A 15,562-nucleotide genomic window follows, 5' to 3' on the forward strand; every position below is an offset into this window, starting at 1 on the left:
TAACATTTACCAAAAATATATATCATTCGTACCTGATCAGTTTTGTACTGAACTTCAGGGTAAGCAGGTTGCTCATCACCCAATGACTCTTGCACGTAAGAAGGCTCACCAACGTCTTGTTGTACGTCTGAGGCACCATTAACGAAAAAGTTATTGCCATATTCTTTCTGTTCGTACTACGAGGCAATTTAACCGGCTTCATAATACGGAGACCCATAACTATGATCATAGTCAGGCACGACTAACTGAAAATAAAACAACGGTCAAATCATAATGACACATCTAAAAGCCTTCATAATAATAAGTAAATTTATATCTTACCTCGTTGAGATTTGGCAACAACGGTTGGCGGGGTACAACAAACTACAAAAATGAACTGGTAAAAGGTAATGATAAGTTTTACGCCGAATAGAAAAAGTAAATAAATACTTACCTCGTTGAGGTCTGGCAACAACGATTTATTATGATGGGGACGAAAGCCGGACACGACCTCCTCCGCGTGATCATCATTTCCTCTCCCATCGTAAGAATCAGGGACAACAGACCCCTCCGAATACAAATGGTATGCTAAGTATTTCATAAAAAAACAGAACAAGTTGGAAAAAATGCTATATCACACTGCTTTCCGGAATAAACGTTCTCGTATTTGTGTCGGACGACTCACCGAAAATGTGGTTGAACCAAGACATATTGTTAGCGAATGTAAATATATAATGAAGACGATATATATTATCCTCTTCGTTCATCGTTTAAATAGGGGAAGCAGAATGCATATTTACAATTCAATACGGATCGTATAGACCTATACGATTCGTATTGGGTTTGCATGTGAACCCTAGTTGTCAGTTTTGAAGGACAACTTAGTACTAATATGCATCGTACAAGTCTATACGAATGCGTATTATTCCACATGATGGGGACGACTGACTGACTGACTTGAAGTTCCAATGTAATACTAACCAAAAAAAATCACCAAAATGAGTCGAGTCGACTGACAAAGCAAATCAAAATGTTCCCCATCCCACTTTTTTGACCCCCCTTTTCTTTCTTCTCTCCTGCAAGTTTCGTCGCAAATGCGTTTTTACTCGTCGTGAATTCTCTTAGGTATCTTCTTTCACCATACCCATTTCGCCATTACTGTCATTTATCCACATTGTTTGTCTACATTTAGTCTAATTTCTTTCTGCTGCTATTCTTTAAGTTCCAGATGTTGTTAATTGCTTCATCTAGAGTTTTATTTGAGCTTTTTAGGTTGCTGATTTTGCTTGATGTGTACTGCTATTAGTAATGCTACATTTAGGGGTTTTTCTGCCTGCAGTGAGTTGATTCATTTGGCATTGTTTATCTGCATTTTGTGTAAGCTTTGAAATTTATTTGTGGTTTTTGGGTGCACTGCTATTGGGGCTTTACATCTGGGTGAATCTGCTCATTCAATTTTCACTAGGGATTGTAGAAAAAAAAACCCGAGCCCAACGGGAATGCCCCAAACAAATGGGATGGATAACAGGGTGAGTATTCGGGTATGGGGTTGATAAAAAAAAAAAAAAAAAACAAATTCTTGGGTTCGGATACGGGTATGGTATTAGGTGATACCTTACCTGATTACGATTACCTAGAATCATTTAACCAAGGGCGTAGCTTTGTGGGGGCGGGAGGGGGCGGCCAACCCCCAAACTTTTCACTCCGTAGTGGAGACTAGGTAGTTTTCGTATAAATTTTTTTGGGTATATACGTTTTTGACCCTCCGGTTTTATAGAAATTTTTGTTATATACGTTTTCGACCCCCCGGTCGGAAATCTCAAGCTTCGCCACTGCATTTAACCATTTACCCGAACCATATACTCAAAAATTTGGTCTTAGTTTTATTATTTCTTGACTATTGTCTACCGTCTAGTAATGAACTTTTTTTAGGATATGTATTTTATGATATCTATTATATATACTTTGAGGATGAACTATCTTTCGGGATTCGTATCACCACGTAATTTAACATATTTTGGATATTTCAAACAATTTATGGTGATGATGATATGTCTGCAGTTTATCATATTTCAATTTGTGGTAGTTGTTTGAAAACACAAAGTTATATAAACATTAGAAAGGTAGGACATAAACACATCTTTCAAAATCCCAACGGGCTTTTTTTAACGAATTAACGGGTATGCATGTTTCCCAACGGATAATTACCCGACAAATACCTGTCGCATACTCCCATTCAATCCCGAAATTTCACCATCAATGTATTAACTGATTTTTCAAGATTGAAGATTCAGTTGCTTCATTTTGTTCTGTAGGTAACCCGTCTTGTTATATTCACATATAATCTCTTTCGGTTTTCAACACACAGTTTCTTGATTCAAAGCTATGGCCACTCGTATATTACCAATATCAACGCCTTTAGAAACTCAAAACTCCATGAGGGTACTCACTGTTTCCGGGTTGAGAGTATCAAGCTTGAAGATGACCGACACAAAACATAACAGCATTGTTTCGTACACTCCCAAAAAGATAAAATGTTCAGCAATGAACAGATTCAACAACAAAGATCCCATTTTCAATCTACACCCCGAAGTGTATCTTCTCACAGGTGACGGAAACAAAACCGTAATTACTCCAGATAATAAAATAACCGATAGTTCACGAGATTCAACGAAGCCCGGTAGTTACAATGCAGCGAAGATTAAAGTGATCGGTGTTGGAGGAGGCGGGTCAAACGCGGTCAACCGTATGATTGAGAATGCAATGAAGGGTGTTGAGTTTTGGATAGTTAATACGGATGTTCAGGCTTTGAGGATGTCGCCGGTTTTTCCGAATCAGCGGTTGCAGATTGGTCAAGAGTTGACCCGTGGACTTGGTGCCGGTGGTAACCCGGATGTGGGTATGAATGCGGCGCAAGAGAGTAGATATTCTATTGAAGAAGCTCTTACTGGTTCAGATATGGTTTTTGTTACTGTAAGTTCAGATAAAGTTGTTTGTTTTTGTAGTTTTTTTTAACATAGGGGTATTTTAGTCTTTTCAGTAAAAACTTAACGGTAAATTGGATGGGGTTAACGGAGGTAGACTGTAATTGTTACAAAAGTGGAAGTACTTGTATTGTTTTGGTAAAATTGGGCTGTAAACAAGCTGAAATGTTGAGCTCGACCTTGGCTCGTCAAAAGCTCGAGCTAGCTCGTTTATTTTAAAAAGAAAATGAGTAAGTACACGGATGGTCCCAGTGGTTTACCAAAATTTTGGATGTAGTCCCTAGCTTCCCAAAAGTACATGGATGGTACCTGTGGTTTGCACTTTGTAACGCATTGAGTCCCCAACTTTTTCCAAATGTACATGGATGGTCCCTGTGGTTTGCATTTTGTAACACATTTATTCTCTAACTTGGAACTGCTAAAACTTTAGATTTGTTGGCTGGGAACTAAACGCGTTACAAAGTGCAAACCACGGGGACCATCCGTGCACTTTTGGAAAGCTAGGGACCAAATCCAAAATTTTGGTCAACCACAGGGACCATCCATGTACTTTACTAAGAAAAAGTTAAGTTTTATAGTTGTATTTTTTACACATGTTGATGTATATATATAAAGAGTAAAGTACATAGATGGTCCCAGTGGTTAACCAAAATTTTGGATATGATCCCTAGCTTTCCAAAAGTACATGGATGGTCCATGTGGTTTGCATTTTGTAACGTATTTAATTAATTCCCAGCTAACAAATCTAAAGGTTTTAACATGTCTAAGTTAGGGGCTAAATGCGTCTATGTTGTCAAAAGCACGCCTAGGAGCCCGGGCGCAACGAGGCGCACCTATAGCGCCTGGTGGTAGCCTAGGCGCAAAAATGGGTATTTTTTGCAAACCACAAGGACCATTTGTGTACTTTTGGAAAGTTGGGGAACAAATCCAAAATTTTGGTCAACCACAAGGACCAAATCCAAAATTTTGGTCAACCACAGGGACCATTGTACTTTACTCATATATAATATATATTTTTAACATACACATAATGCATAATTTATAAACTACGTAATTTGTATATTAAAAGTTGGGTTATAAGTTATGTATATTAAATCTGGGCTTTAATTTAAACGAGCCAAACAGGCGAGCTTACCTTTGCTTGGTCTTAGCTTGTTTACAAACCAAGCCGATTTCGTGCGGGCCACGAGCTTTTAGAACAACCCTAGATTATATTTCTGTTGGTTTTATTTCATGTAACTATTATGATTTCAAGCCACTATAATTAGTATTTTAATGCTTGGATAAACAGGTTCTGTCTCTATTTATTTTGAATATGTGGTCCTTAATCTGAAAAATATGTGTGCAGGCTGGAATGGGTGGAGGAACAGGTACGGGTGCGGGCCCCGTGATTGCAGGGATAGCAAAGTCAATGGGTATTTTGACCGTTGGTATTGTGACAACTCCCTTTTCTTTTGAGGGTAGGCGAAGAGCAATTCAAGCACAAGAAGGAATTGCAGCTTTGAGAGAAAATGTTGACACGTTGATCGTCATTCCAAATGATAAATTACTGACTGCGATTTCGGCTTCTACGCCGGTAACGGATGCTTTTAATCTAGCTGATGATATTCTTAGACAAGGGGTTCGTGGCATCTCAGATATAATTACGGTATAAAATTCACTAGCAAATGGTTAAGTGTTTAATAGTAGTCAATAGCAGTGGGTTAGCGGTTATCGGGCCTTCCAAAATATCAGTGTCAAATAGCGGTCCAGAATAGTGGAACCGCTATTATCGGCGCTATTGACCGCTATTTGACCACTATTGCCCGCTATTTGATCAATATTGACCGTTATTTGACCACTGTTTGACCGCCATTTGACCACTATTGCCCGCTATTTGATCACTATTGACCGTTATTTGACCACTGTTTGACCGCTATTTGACCACTATTGCCCGCTATTTGATCACTATTGACCGTCAATTGACCGCTATTTGATCACTATTGGCCGCAATTTGACTACTATTGGCCGCTATTTGACCACTATTGGCCGCTATTTGACCACTATTGACTGTTATTTGACCACTATTGACCGTTATTCTAGATGCCTTGGTTGATGTGGACTCAGAGGAAGATTTCATGGCTCACGATTAGATTATGTTTAAAATATTGGCACTTTTGAGTTTTGACTTTTGATATTACTATTAATATTATATATGTTTTTTGTTTTATACATGTATATATATAAATTCTGCATGGTATAAAATTACTGATATCCCACCGCTATTTGGTTTTGGGCCGCTATAACTGCATAGATACTCCATGTATACCGTTATTATTTTCATCATCAAATCTATACAGTGTGAAATCGGTACGAAGAAAAGAAATTGTTGCAACCAAGTTGTTTTATGAGGTCAAATGTAAAATTACCAAACAGGGTAAAATCAGTTAAATGATGTTGGTTGCTAAAACCGGAAAAAAGTGTAAAGTTCATTTCTGTTTCATGGAGTTCATCCTCTATATAATGAATGAATTAAGGAATAAATTCTCTCTAGATTAATTGGTTTTATACTTTTGTATTCTCACACATCTATACACATTTTCTTTTATACAATCAATGAGCCTTGTTACTTCTAATATGGGTTACGTAAAATTGCAGATACCAGGATTGGTTAATGTGGATTTTGCTGATATTCGAGCAATTATGGCGAATGCAGGCTCATCATTAATGGGGATAGGAACTGCAACTGGTAAGTTGAACACACACACACACTTGGTTAAACAAATTGGGATTTCATTTTTTTTAGGTTTTTAATTATCCCTCTGGTTTGCACTTTGTAACGCATTTAGTCCCCAACTTTGCCAAAACTACATGGGTGGTCCCTGTGGTTTGCATTTTGTAACCTTTATATTTGTTGGATGTGGACTACTTGCGTTACAAAGTGCAAACCACAGGGACTATCCGTTTACTTTTGGAAAGCTAGGGACTAAATCCAAAATTTTGGTAAACCACCACAGGTGACATTTTGTTAAATAAGCAAACAAACGTACCCAGTAAAATCTCACTTATAACTAAAAGCTAGTTTCTTGGTTTACAGGGAAAACAAGGGCAAGAGATGCTGCATTTAATGCAATTCAATCACCGTTGTTAGATATCGGTATCGAAAGAGCTACTGGAATTGTTTGGAATATAACTGGTGGTACAGATTTGACATTACTTGAGGTCTCTCTCTGATTTCTTTCTCTTTTAAAAAAATAATAATTATATTTATTATTTATTATTCTATATTTTTATGCTGATCATTTTTGCATTTATGATTCTTCATTTACCATTACTATAACTGTTGACATGTTTAAAAGATTCTATATCAATTTTATAGCTGTAACTAATCTGTTTGACTTTTTAAAGTCAAAGTAGAGAGAAAACTTGAAAGAGAAGGTAAATTTTGTGTTTTGTGAATTCTTCTGATGGTCAACAATGTTTAATTAGGGTCAAACAAACAAATGACATTCTTGTATTGCAGGTAAATACTGCAGCTGAGGTTATATACGATCTTGTGGACCCCAGTGCAAACTTAATCTTTGGAGCCGTAATTGACCCCTCAATAAGCGGTCAAGTAAGTTCACGATTTAAACTAATAATACCACAACAGTTTGAAGATTGAAATCTTTAACGATTTTTTTTTCATTTCTAAACATTTGAAAAATAAATGTCAATTTAGGTCAGTATCACTCTAATAGCAACCGGATTCAAGCCACAAGAAACTAACGACCCGCCTCACCAGGTACAGTTCGATCTAAAATTATATTAAAAGGTTCGTTAGGAATGGAGGTGGTGGCCCAACATAACCTGAATCGGCCCGTCTTTAAGTAAATGGGTTGAAATTGCAACTTATGTCGAAAATCTCAATTGCGTTGTCGCTTTGGTGTAAATGCAGGCAGATTCAACTGGAATCAACCGTCGGTCAACAAGTTTCGCAGAAGTCAACTCAGTGGAAATTCCTGAATTCTTAAGGAAAAAAGGGCGGTCACGCTACCCACGAGCTTAGTATATAAACAGAAACATGCTTGTAAAATTTAAAATGGGTTGTCCAAGACATTTTTAAGAAATTACTGTGCCTATTTTTACCCAAGTAGCAGATGACAACTGCCAACTATATTAGTTGCTATATGTGTTTTATTAAACAAGTTTAGGGTTTAAAAGAAACATTTGAAAGTTGTACTTGATGCTTATGTAATGGGTTACTCAAAGATGTGTATTATTTCTTCTTGCAATCATATAATTGGAAATAAAATTGGAATTAATTCTGATGAAAATCCATCTCCCGTTTGGTTTCTAAATTTGATAGTGGAATTGAAAAAGTAAAAAGAGCCATATTACAAAACTACCCTCATCCATCTCTCATTTATAAGCCATATTACAAAATCCTATCCATCGTCCTTTATTTATATCAGTGTGTCATTTATCTTCAATACTTACAGAAATCATACTCAATGTTTGCAAACCCTTGCATGTTATGTCCTTTAACCCTAACTCAGTTAATTTTTTTTGTGGTTAAATCTGACCAAATGGACCCCACATGAGGGTATTTTGGTCATTTTACTCTCATGTGGGGTCCATTTGGTTAGATTTAACTACAAAAATACCCTCATGTGGGATCTATTTAATCAGATTTAACCACAAAAATTAACTGAGTTAAGGTTAAATGACATAATTTGCAAGGGTTTGCACGTTAAGGTTAAAGGACATAATTTGCAAGGGTTTGCAAACATCGAGTATGTTTTCTGTAATTATTAAAGATAAATGAAACAGTTTGCAATAAATGACATACATAAATAATGATTTTTGTAATTTACTCTATTTTTTAAACATTCCCTGCGGAATGTTTAAATTCCATCACTAGATCCATGGAAAGTTGAAATCCATTAAATGGTGGAATTTATTTCAAATGCAATTTCATTGTTGTTAACCAAACAATTCTTTATGGAATTAATTCCATTTCCAATTCATGCAAATTCCACCAACCAAATGCACCTAAGGGTGTTTATAAACGGATCAAACCGAAACAAGTTAGCCGGTTTGAGATCCAAACGATACGGTTCAGGGTTTTGGTTATAAAGTTTTAATGACTTGGTCCAATTTAAAACATTGAAACCAGTTGTATAACCTTCATTAACTATTTATATATATATATATATAGTGTGAGGTTCATTGGGGAACACTTAAAAAGTGGGGAACAGCGGGGAACCGACTCAAACGAACTCCGATTGGACTCATTTCAGTTGCGTTGGAACCGGCTCGTCGAACCCTAACTAGGATCTTTTAACCCTGAACCCTAAATCATAACCCCTAAACCCTAAATATATTAGGGTTTGGCTTTTAGGGTTTTTCTTTAGGGTTTAGCTTTAGGGTTTAGCTTTAGGGTTTAGATTTAGTGTTTAGGGTTTAGCTTTAGGGTTTAGGGTTTAGCTTTAGGGTTTAGCTTTAGGGTTTAGCTTAGGGTTTAGCCTTTAGGGTTTAGTTTTTAGGGTTTATAGTTTAGATTGTACGGTTTATCTTAGGTTTTAGCCTTATTTTTTTAGCTTTAGGGTTTAGAGTTTAGGAGTTAGGATTTAGGGTTTAGGGTTAAAAGATCTTAGTTAGGGTTCGACGAGCCGGTTCCAACGCCGCTGGAATGAGTCCAATCGGAGTTCGTTTGAGCCGGTTCCCCGCTGTTCCCCAATTTTTAAGTGTTCCCCAATGAACCTTCCCCTATATATATATATATATATATTTTTAAATATGCAAGTATATGTTTATTATAATCATACACCATTGTTATTCTTTAAATTTTTTTTATACAAATTATATAAAAACTAGTTTTAACCGTCAAAACCGATGTATCGTACGGTCCGATTTGTCTAGCAATTTAACCCAGAATTTCAATCTAGTTATGGACAAATCAGGTTTTAACCGGGTCCGGGTTTCGTCAACAAAGTCAAGAACCGGGTAGGATAGGAACCGGTTCCGGGTACGTTCGGGTTTTTGACCCCGTTTTGACCGGTTCGGGTCCGGGTTTTGACCGGGTAAAGGTGGAACCGGGTCCGGATCGATTCCTTTTGTTACATCCGGGTCTGGAATTGGTATGTACCCGTGGTCGGGTAGGAACAGGTTCAGTGCCGGGTATTCCCTGTCAAGTCCGGAACCAGGTTTTGTTGTGCATCTCTATTAATATCAAAGCTTGCTGAATATAACCATCATTTTTCTATTTCATAAAGAGTCAAAGACAACATGTCAATTCACAAGATCTTAAATTTTGTAATATTTTATTTAACAGAAAAAAAAATATATATATATTATATATCATATATATGGATGGTATCATTATTCCTTTAAACCTTTTCTATCCTACACCAACAAAACAATGTCAACAGTTTCGTTACCATTTCGTTTCGATGCTAAAAAACCCGAACGCCCTTTTCGTATAAACAAAACACAAAAGACAAAACTACCCTCCCATCTTCACGTGTCGGGTTTCTTTTCATCAACTGATCGTTGTTGACGATGAGAAGACCTTCTAGACGTTTGAACAGGGTTAACCGAGGGATCATATTTTTGTGAAGCAAGATAGTTGAGAGCAGTAACCACATCAGCAATTAGTGGTCTCATATTTGGTTGTTCTTGAACACACATTGCAGCAATTGCTAGTGCTTGATATAATCCTCGTACCGGATACTCACCTTCTAGCACCGGGTCCGCCATTTGCCAAAATTTTCGTCTATCTTTAAACAACGGTCGCGCCTGTACGAAATTTATTCATCAGTCATCTTGTTTTTGGGAACACATAATATCAGTGCATAGAGATTTTGGCCAAAAATATCAAGAAATAGCAGTCACTAAATAATAAACATGTTTCATAAGTTTTTTCATATTGTTTCATTGTAGTGGATTTTTTTTAAACGACCTACCTAAATAAAACAGTGTTTGTTGATTTTTTTCGATCTTCAAAACTATGTCACGTATACAAGTTTAACAAAAAAAAAAAAAAAAAAAAACAATTTCCATTTAAACTTTTGAAAAAAGTTAGACTAAATAGTAATTTCGTTTCATAATTATTCCACTCAGTATTAGGGATGAGCGGTGGTATTCGAAGGTAAAAATTGGTAAAATACCGGTACCGAAAACACCAAAAAGTGGGTACCGAAAGTAATTGGGTACAGAAAATTCTGTACCTGTACTGGCACCAGTACGGTAAACCTCATAATGTAATAATATGAAACAATAATGAAACTTGATTATTATTTTCCTAGAAAGTTTATGGGGGGTGCGGTCAATGGACAAACAAAGTAGATTTCATAGAGGCATAAAATATTATTCTTGTTTTAAGACGACGTTTTTGCTCCATTTAACTACACACAACTCGATTCGGTTATGCTTTTTTTGATAAATGGTAAAATGGGTTAAAACAAAAAGATAAAAGCAAAGAAGCATTAGCTTATGATAACTCCAAAAAGTACAAGAATAAGGCATCATATGTGGCCCCAATAACCTCATAAATTTGAGAGTGAAATATTTGGATTGTTGATGACTCCCTTTAAAGAAAAATGCATCACAAAAAGAGATTCCCAATAGATAAACTTTACATCAACTTCTTCCCAAGTTAAACTTAAAACCTTGTTTCATGAAAAACCCCGGTTTGAAAAAGAAAACCCGAAAAAAATCTGGTTTGAAAAAAAAGACCCGAAAATAAAAGCGGTTTATAAAAAAACCGGTTTAAAAACTGGGGAAAAGGTTGTTTTCTTTAAATAAATTGATATTTTCATTAATTGTTTGTTAGTTACCTCTAAAAAAACCAAATTGGTTTGGCAAAACCCGGTTTGAAACCTGACCCAAACCGTTCCAGACCAATTTGGATGTCATAGGTTTCAAACCGGTTTATTTATCCTATAAAAAACCGGTACGGTTTTTTAAAAAAACCCGATTTGACCATGAAGTATGTACCTGGTTTCGTTTATACCAAATCAAACAACACGCCGAATGATAAAAAAAAAAAGTTATTGTCAACTTTTTGACCATCCGATATTTTTTTACTTTACAAAAAGGAAAGATTAATCAAGGTATTTTTCTATAAAAAAAATTAAGATAATATTTGTAATCTAAACTGTTTTTTTCCAGATTTGGTATAAAAGAAACGACATATTTTTTTAAACTATGTATCCCCCTATTATTTTAATTTCTTCCCTAGAATCACAACGATTTTCTATCAACAAGTAAAAAAACCATATTTTTTTTTTTTATTCTAACAAGTCAAAAGTAATCTCCCATGGTAGCGCATTTCGTTCAAATAACCATTTAAAAAAGAATAACAGAATCAAATAAAAAAAAACTTACCCACGCAACAAGATTTTGCTCTGCTGCAGATCTTGTATTATCAATTGCTTTTCGACCCGTAATGAGCTCCAACAGCACCACCCCAAAGCTATATATATCCGATTTGAAAGTGAGTTGACCCGTCATTGCATAATCAGGCGCACAATACCCGTAAGTGCCCATAACTCGAGTGGAAACATGAGTTTTATCTCCAAGTGGGCCCACTTTTGCCAACCCGAAATCTGATAATTTGGCATGATAATCCTCACCTAACAAAATATTTGAACCCTTCAAGTCCCGATATATGACCGGTGGGTTCATTTTATCGTGCAAATACTCTAACCCTCTTGCTGCACCGGCTGCTATTTTCATCCTCGTGTTCCAATCGAGCCGTTTACTGTTGGCCCGATAACCTGGCATAAAATTTCAAATTTTTAATAAAAGCAGATCGACCCACATAAAAATTATAAAAAAATTGGTAAATTAGAATCTCTAACATGATCTTCAAAAGTCAACTAAACTACTTTCAACTATAACATAGTTGTTGACAGTGAATAGCAGTAAATAGCGACAAACTACCTATATGCTACGTAAACGATAGCAACGAAATAGCGCCTGCTATTTCATGTTTAGCAATGAAGTAGTTGAAATTTTAGAAATATTTTACACGTATATTTTATCAAAAATACGCTTCTTTTTTCAATCGTGAAAAAAAAAAAAAAAAAAAACTAATGGGCATCACTATTTACATTTATCATAAAATGAATAGATAAAATTACAAAAAACGTCGCTATTTGTCACTAAACACCCTATACCGTCGTATGTGCCCATTGCTACGTAGCACGCTATAGCGATCGCAATAGCCTCTATTGACAACTATGAACTTCAAAAATTATAATTTTACAGAAATAAAAAATTAAAAAAAGAAAGAAAAAAAGAATTTAAGAGGGTGTAGTAGGCATGGTTTTAAAAAAACGTTTGAGGCGTGCGCCTCAAGGCGCGCCTCGAGGCGAAACGGCCAAAAAACGAGTCTGAGGCGCGCCTCATGGTGTTTTTAATATATATGCGCCTCAAAGGGCCTAAGGCGCTAAGAAAGCTGTGCCTCAGGGGATTTTGATAGCTGTTTTTTATGTTTTTGACTTTTTGTGTCAATTTCAAGCATTTCATGTCTTTTTTAAGTGTGTTTTTGATGAATCTGATTATGAAATTAGTTAGTATTATTATTTTTATAATATATATAATTTTTATATTTATTTATTAATACCGCCTCGGCCTTACGCCTCGAGGCTTACGCCTCGTGAGGCGAAGGGAAAACGCTTCAAAACTCGTTTCCGTTCTTTTAAACCTTGGTAGTAGGTGAATACCATGTAAATGGTCTTCTAAAGAACCTAACGGCATATACTCATAGACCAATAATCGTTGTTCTCCTTCGGCACAATAACCGATTAACTTCACAAGATTCGGATGATCTGCCAGGCCTAACGTCAAAACTTCAACGACAAATTCCCGAATCCCTTGCAACCCGTCTGGATCCAGTTGTTTTATAGCCACAATCTGAAATTAACAGAGGTGTTCATAGCTTTAGTATATATCATAAAACAATTAGAAGGTTGTATGCATTTGAAATAGACTTTTTTTGGCTAATGGCCCACACCATTTTAAGCTAAATTACAAAAAAAAAAAAAAACAAAAACAAAAACAACATTCTTATTAAATATATTATTATCTAAAACTTTGAATAAATTATTTAGGAGATTGTATTTTTATACTAGAAAAAAACTTCAGTGATTTTCAACCTGTTTGATCCGTTCTCGTTTTAGCTAAATCATTTTTTTGGGGTCGCCTTTGAGATATAAAAAAATAATAATAAAATTGATGCATACGTCAACATTAGCCCCGCTTGCAGTATGACATATAATGTATATATAATGTGGAAGTGCACTAATTTTAACGTTATTTTACTAATTTCGTGAAAATAACGTTAAAAGAGGGGGATGGTTAATCATGCATCATGTGGTGGCGTTGATAGCCGAAAGACAAAAGGGTACATGCACTAATCGGCCTTTGTCCCGATTGTTGAGTGTTATGTGCCTTGTGCCAAGGCTTGATGCAAAACTACTATCGAGCCGAGGGTCTCACTGGAAGCAGCCTCTCTATTCCTACGGGGTAGAGGTAAGGCTGTATCCTCAGACCCTACCTTAGCTTTGCTATTGATGGGATTGACTGAGTATGATGATGAATGCATACGTCAACATGACGATTGATTTTCACTAACCTGATCAGAATCTTCCAATTTTCCTTTATAAACTTTGCCAAATCCACCCTCACCCAAGAAATAAGCCCCTTTGAAATTATCGGTTGCCTTCACTAATTGCGCGTATGTAAACGTTCTCGCTTTGTTCATAGGACTAGAACTTTGCTCTGGAGAGGGCTTATTCTTCTCGACAACTTCATTGGAAACCGATGTTTGTATAACATTTGGTGCATTTTCCTTCTTCACTTCATTACGTTGTTCGACTTTTATTGTATCTAAATCATATAAACGAACAAAAAAGTTCAAATGCGCTAAATGGTGAACATAAACACCAAAAAGTCAAGATTTTTAGTGTACACAAGAAGATACTTAAAGTAGTAAAGAGAAAAAACTTCATCATGATCTTTTGAAAGGAAAAAGGAGACCTAACATAATCATTACAATATTCAAATTAAAAAAACGGAGAAAAGACCAAACGAGTTCATGTGATTCACGTATCAATATTTAAAGAAAACATGACATAACTATTTCAAGGGTGTTTGGATATGCAGCTTGAAAACGATATCGAAAATCAAAATCACCTAACCAGCTACAATAAAACATATGTGCATAAGATGGTGTTTAGACATGCTTTTGGTGTATTAATTTGTAATATTCAGTATTAATAATTGTTTTTAATGTTACACATATCCTTGTTAAAACTCAAAAAAAGTTACAATTTTCATCTCCCCCTTGATGATCAACATCTCAAAAAAAAAAAAAAAAAAAACCAAACACTAAATACTATTTCAAATAATCAATTATCTCCTCACATCCAAACATCCCCCTATCTATCTAATCATGCTCTTGAAAGTTCCTTGATAAATAAATTAATAAACTTCAAAAAAAAAAAAAAAACATTCATTACTCATTAGCATCTTTAAGATCAAAACCTCTGAAACCTTTAAAAACCCTAAAAAATCCCAATTAAAACCACCCCAAATTAAGTAATTACACCAAATATAACAACATAAATCACCAATTAAACTATCAAGATCCTCACAATCACCAATTCCCACATCAAAGATAAAAAAAAATAAATAAATAAAGTCATTACTTATTAGCAAGTTTAAGATCAAAACTCCTGAAACCTTTATAAAATCCCTAAAAAATTCCAACTAAAATCACCTCAATTTAAGTAATCACAACAAATATAACAACACTAATCACCAATTAAACCATCAAGATCCTCACAGTCACCAATACCCACATCAAAGATCAACAATTTCACCAAAAAAAATATAAACAAAAACTGAATATTAAAAAATTAGGGTCTAAAAATCCCAAAAAACCCCAATTCTCAATTCCAAATGATCATCAACAAAAACAAGAAATTAACACAAACAAATCAGTTAATCAAACTCGTTACACATACCAGAAGCTTTTGTGTTCGATTGATCGTTGTGGGTGTTTTCGATTCGCTTGTTCTTGGATGATTTTTTGGTTGAAGAGTCTCCACCGGCACAAGGGAAACAACCCATGCCGATTTTTATAGAAAGCTAAAGATATTATTATTATTCATACAGTTGGTGACTGTTGTGTGTAAATGATTTATAGCAATAGATGTTTGCAGAATTGATTCGAAATGGGTCGGATTGTTCTTAGAGAGAGAGAGAGAGGGGAGAGAGAGAGAGAGAGTTTATTGCAGGTTTAGAGAGGGGAGAGAGAGAGTAACAAATGGCGTTATATATTTTGTTTGGTATTGTTTGTTTTGGTCCTTTGAGTTTTAAGAAAAGAGTGTGAGAACCTTGGTGAGTACAAAAGTGGATGCTTTGCTCTCTAAATTGATTTGTATTGTTATTTTTACCCACAAGATTTAAGAAGTTTTCACCTTGATAGGGATGAGTATGGTATTGTACCATTACCAAAAGTACAAATCTTGACAAATTATAAAAAATGGGTATTGGTACCAAAAGTGTTTGGGGTGGTACGGTATTTGAAGGTAAAAAGTGGTAAAATATTGTATCGTACTTAATCG

The 15,562-nt window shown here is 35.4% G+C and overlaps 2 protein-coding genes across 3 annotated transcripts; one reads left to right on the top strand and one right to left on the bottom strand.

Annotated features, from left to right (window-relative positions):
* The first annotated feature begins 952 nt into the window (after window positions 1-952).
* LOC110936329 (cell division protein FtsZ homolog 2-1, chloroplastic) lies at window positions 953-7,203 on the top strand. Of its 2 annotated transcripts, none has more exons than XM_022178694.2 (8): window positions 953-1,104; window positions 2,295-2,952; window positions 4,312-4,611; window positions 5,601-5,691; window positions 6,040-6,164; window positions 6,466-6,558; window positions 6,664-6,726; window positions 6,880-7,203. In XM_022178694.2, exons 2-8 carry the CDS (start codon window positions 2,365-2,367, stop codon window positions 6,988-6,990), a joined length of 1,371 nt encoding a protein of 456 aa, XP_022034386.1. In that variant the 5' UTR covers window positions 953-1,104; window positions 2,295-2,364; the 3' UTR covers window positions 6,991-7,203. The 2 variants fall into 2 exon arrangements, with proteins under 2 accessions (XP_022034386.1, XP_022034388.1); XM_022178696.2 differs by having other exon boundaries at window positions 962-1,104; window positions 2,348-2,952.
* Window positions 7,204-9,228: 2,025 nt separating this feature from the next.
* LOC110936328 (probable serine/threonine-protein kinase PBL7) lies at window positions 9,229-15,250 on the bottom strand. Its single transcript, XM_022178693.2, has 5 exons — window positions 14,960-15,250; window positions 13,567-13,820; window positions 12,656-12,845; window positions 11,313-11,704; window positions 9,229-9,722 (listed from the first exon to the last, which is right to left on the bottom strand). The coding sequence occupies exons 1-5, from the start codon at window positions 15,063-15,065 to the stop codon at window positions 9,444-9,446; spliced, it is 1,221 nt and encodes a 406-aa protein (XP_022034385.1). The 5' UTR covers window positions 15,066-15,250; the 3' UTR covers window positions 9,229-9,443.
* Window positions 15,251-15,562: the final 312 nt, after the last annotated feature.

This window comes from Helianthus annuus, chromosome 4, assembly GCF_002127325.2.
Source record: "Helianthus annuus cultivar XRQ/B chromosome 4, HanXRQr2.0-SUNRISE, whole genome shotgun sequence".
In the NCBI taxonomy this organism is placed as follows: Eukaryota; Viridiplantae; Streptophyta; class Magnoliopsida; order Asterales; family Asteraceae; genus Helianthus; species Helianthus annuus.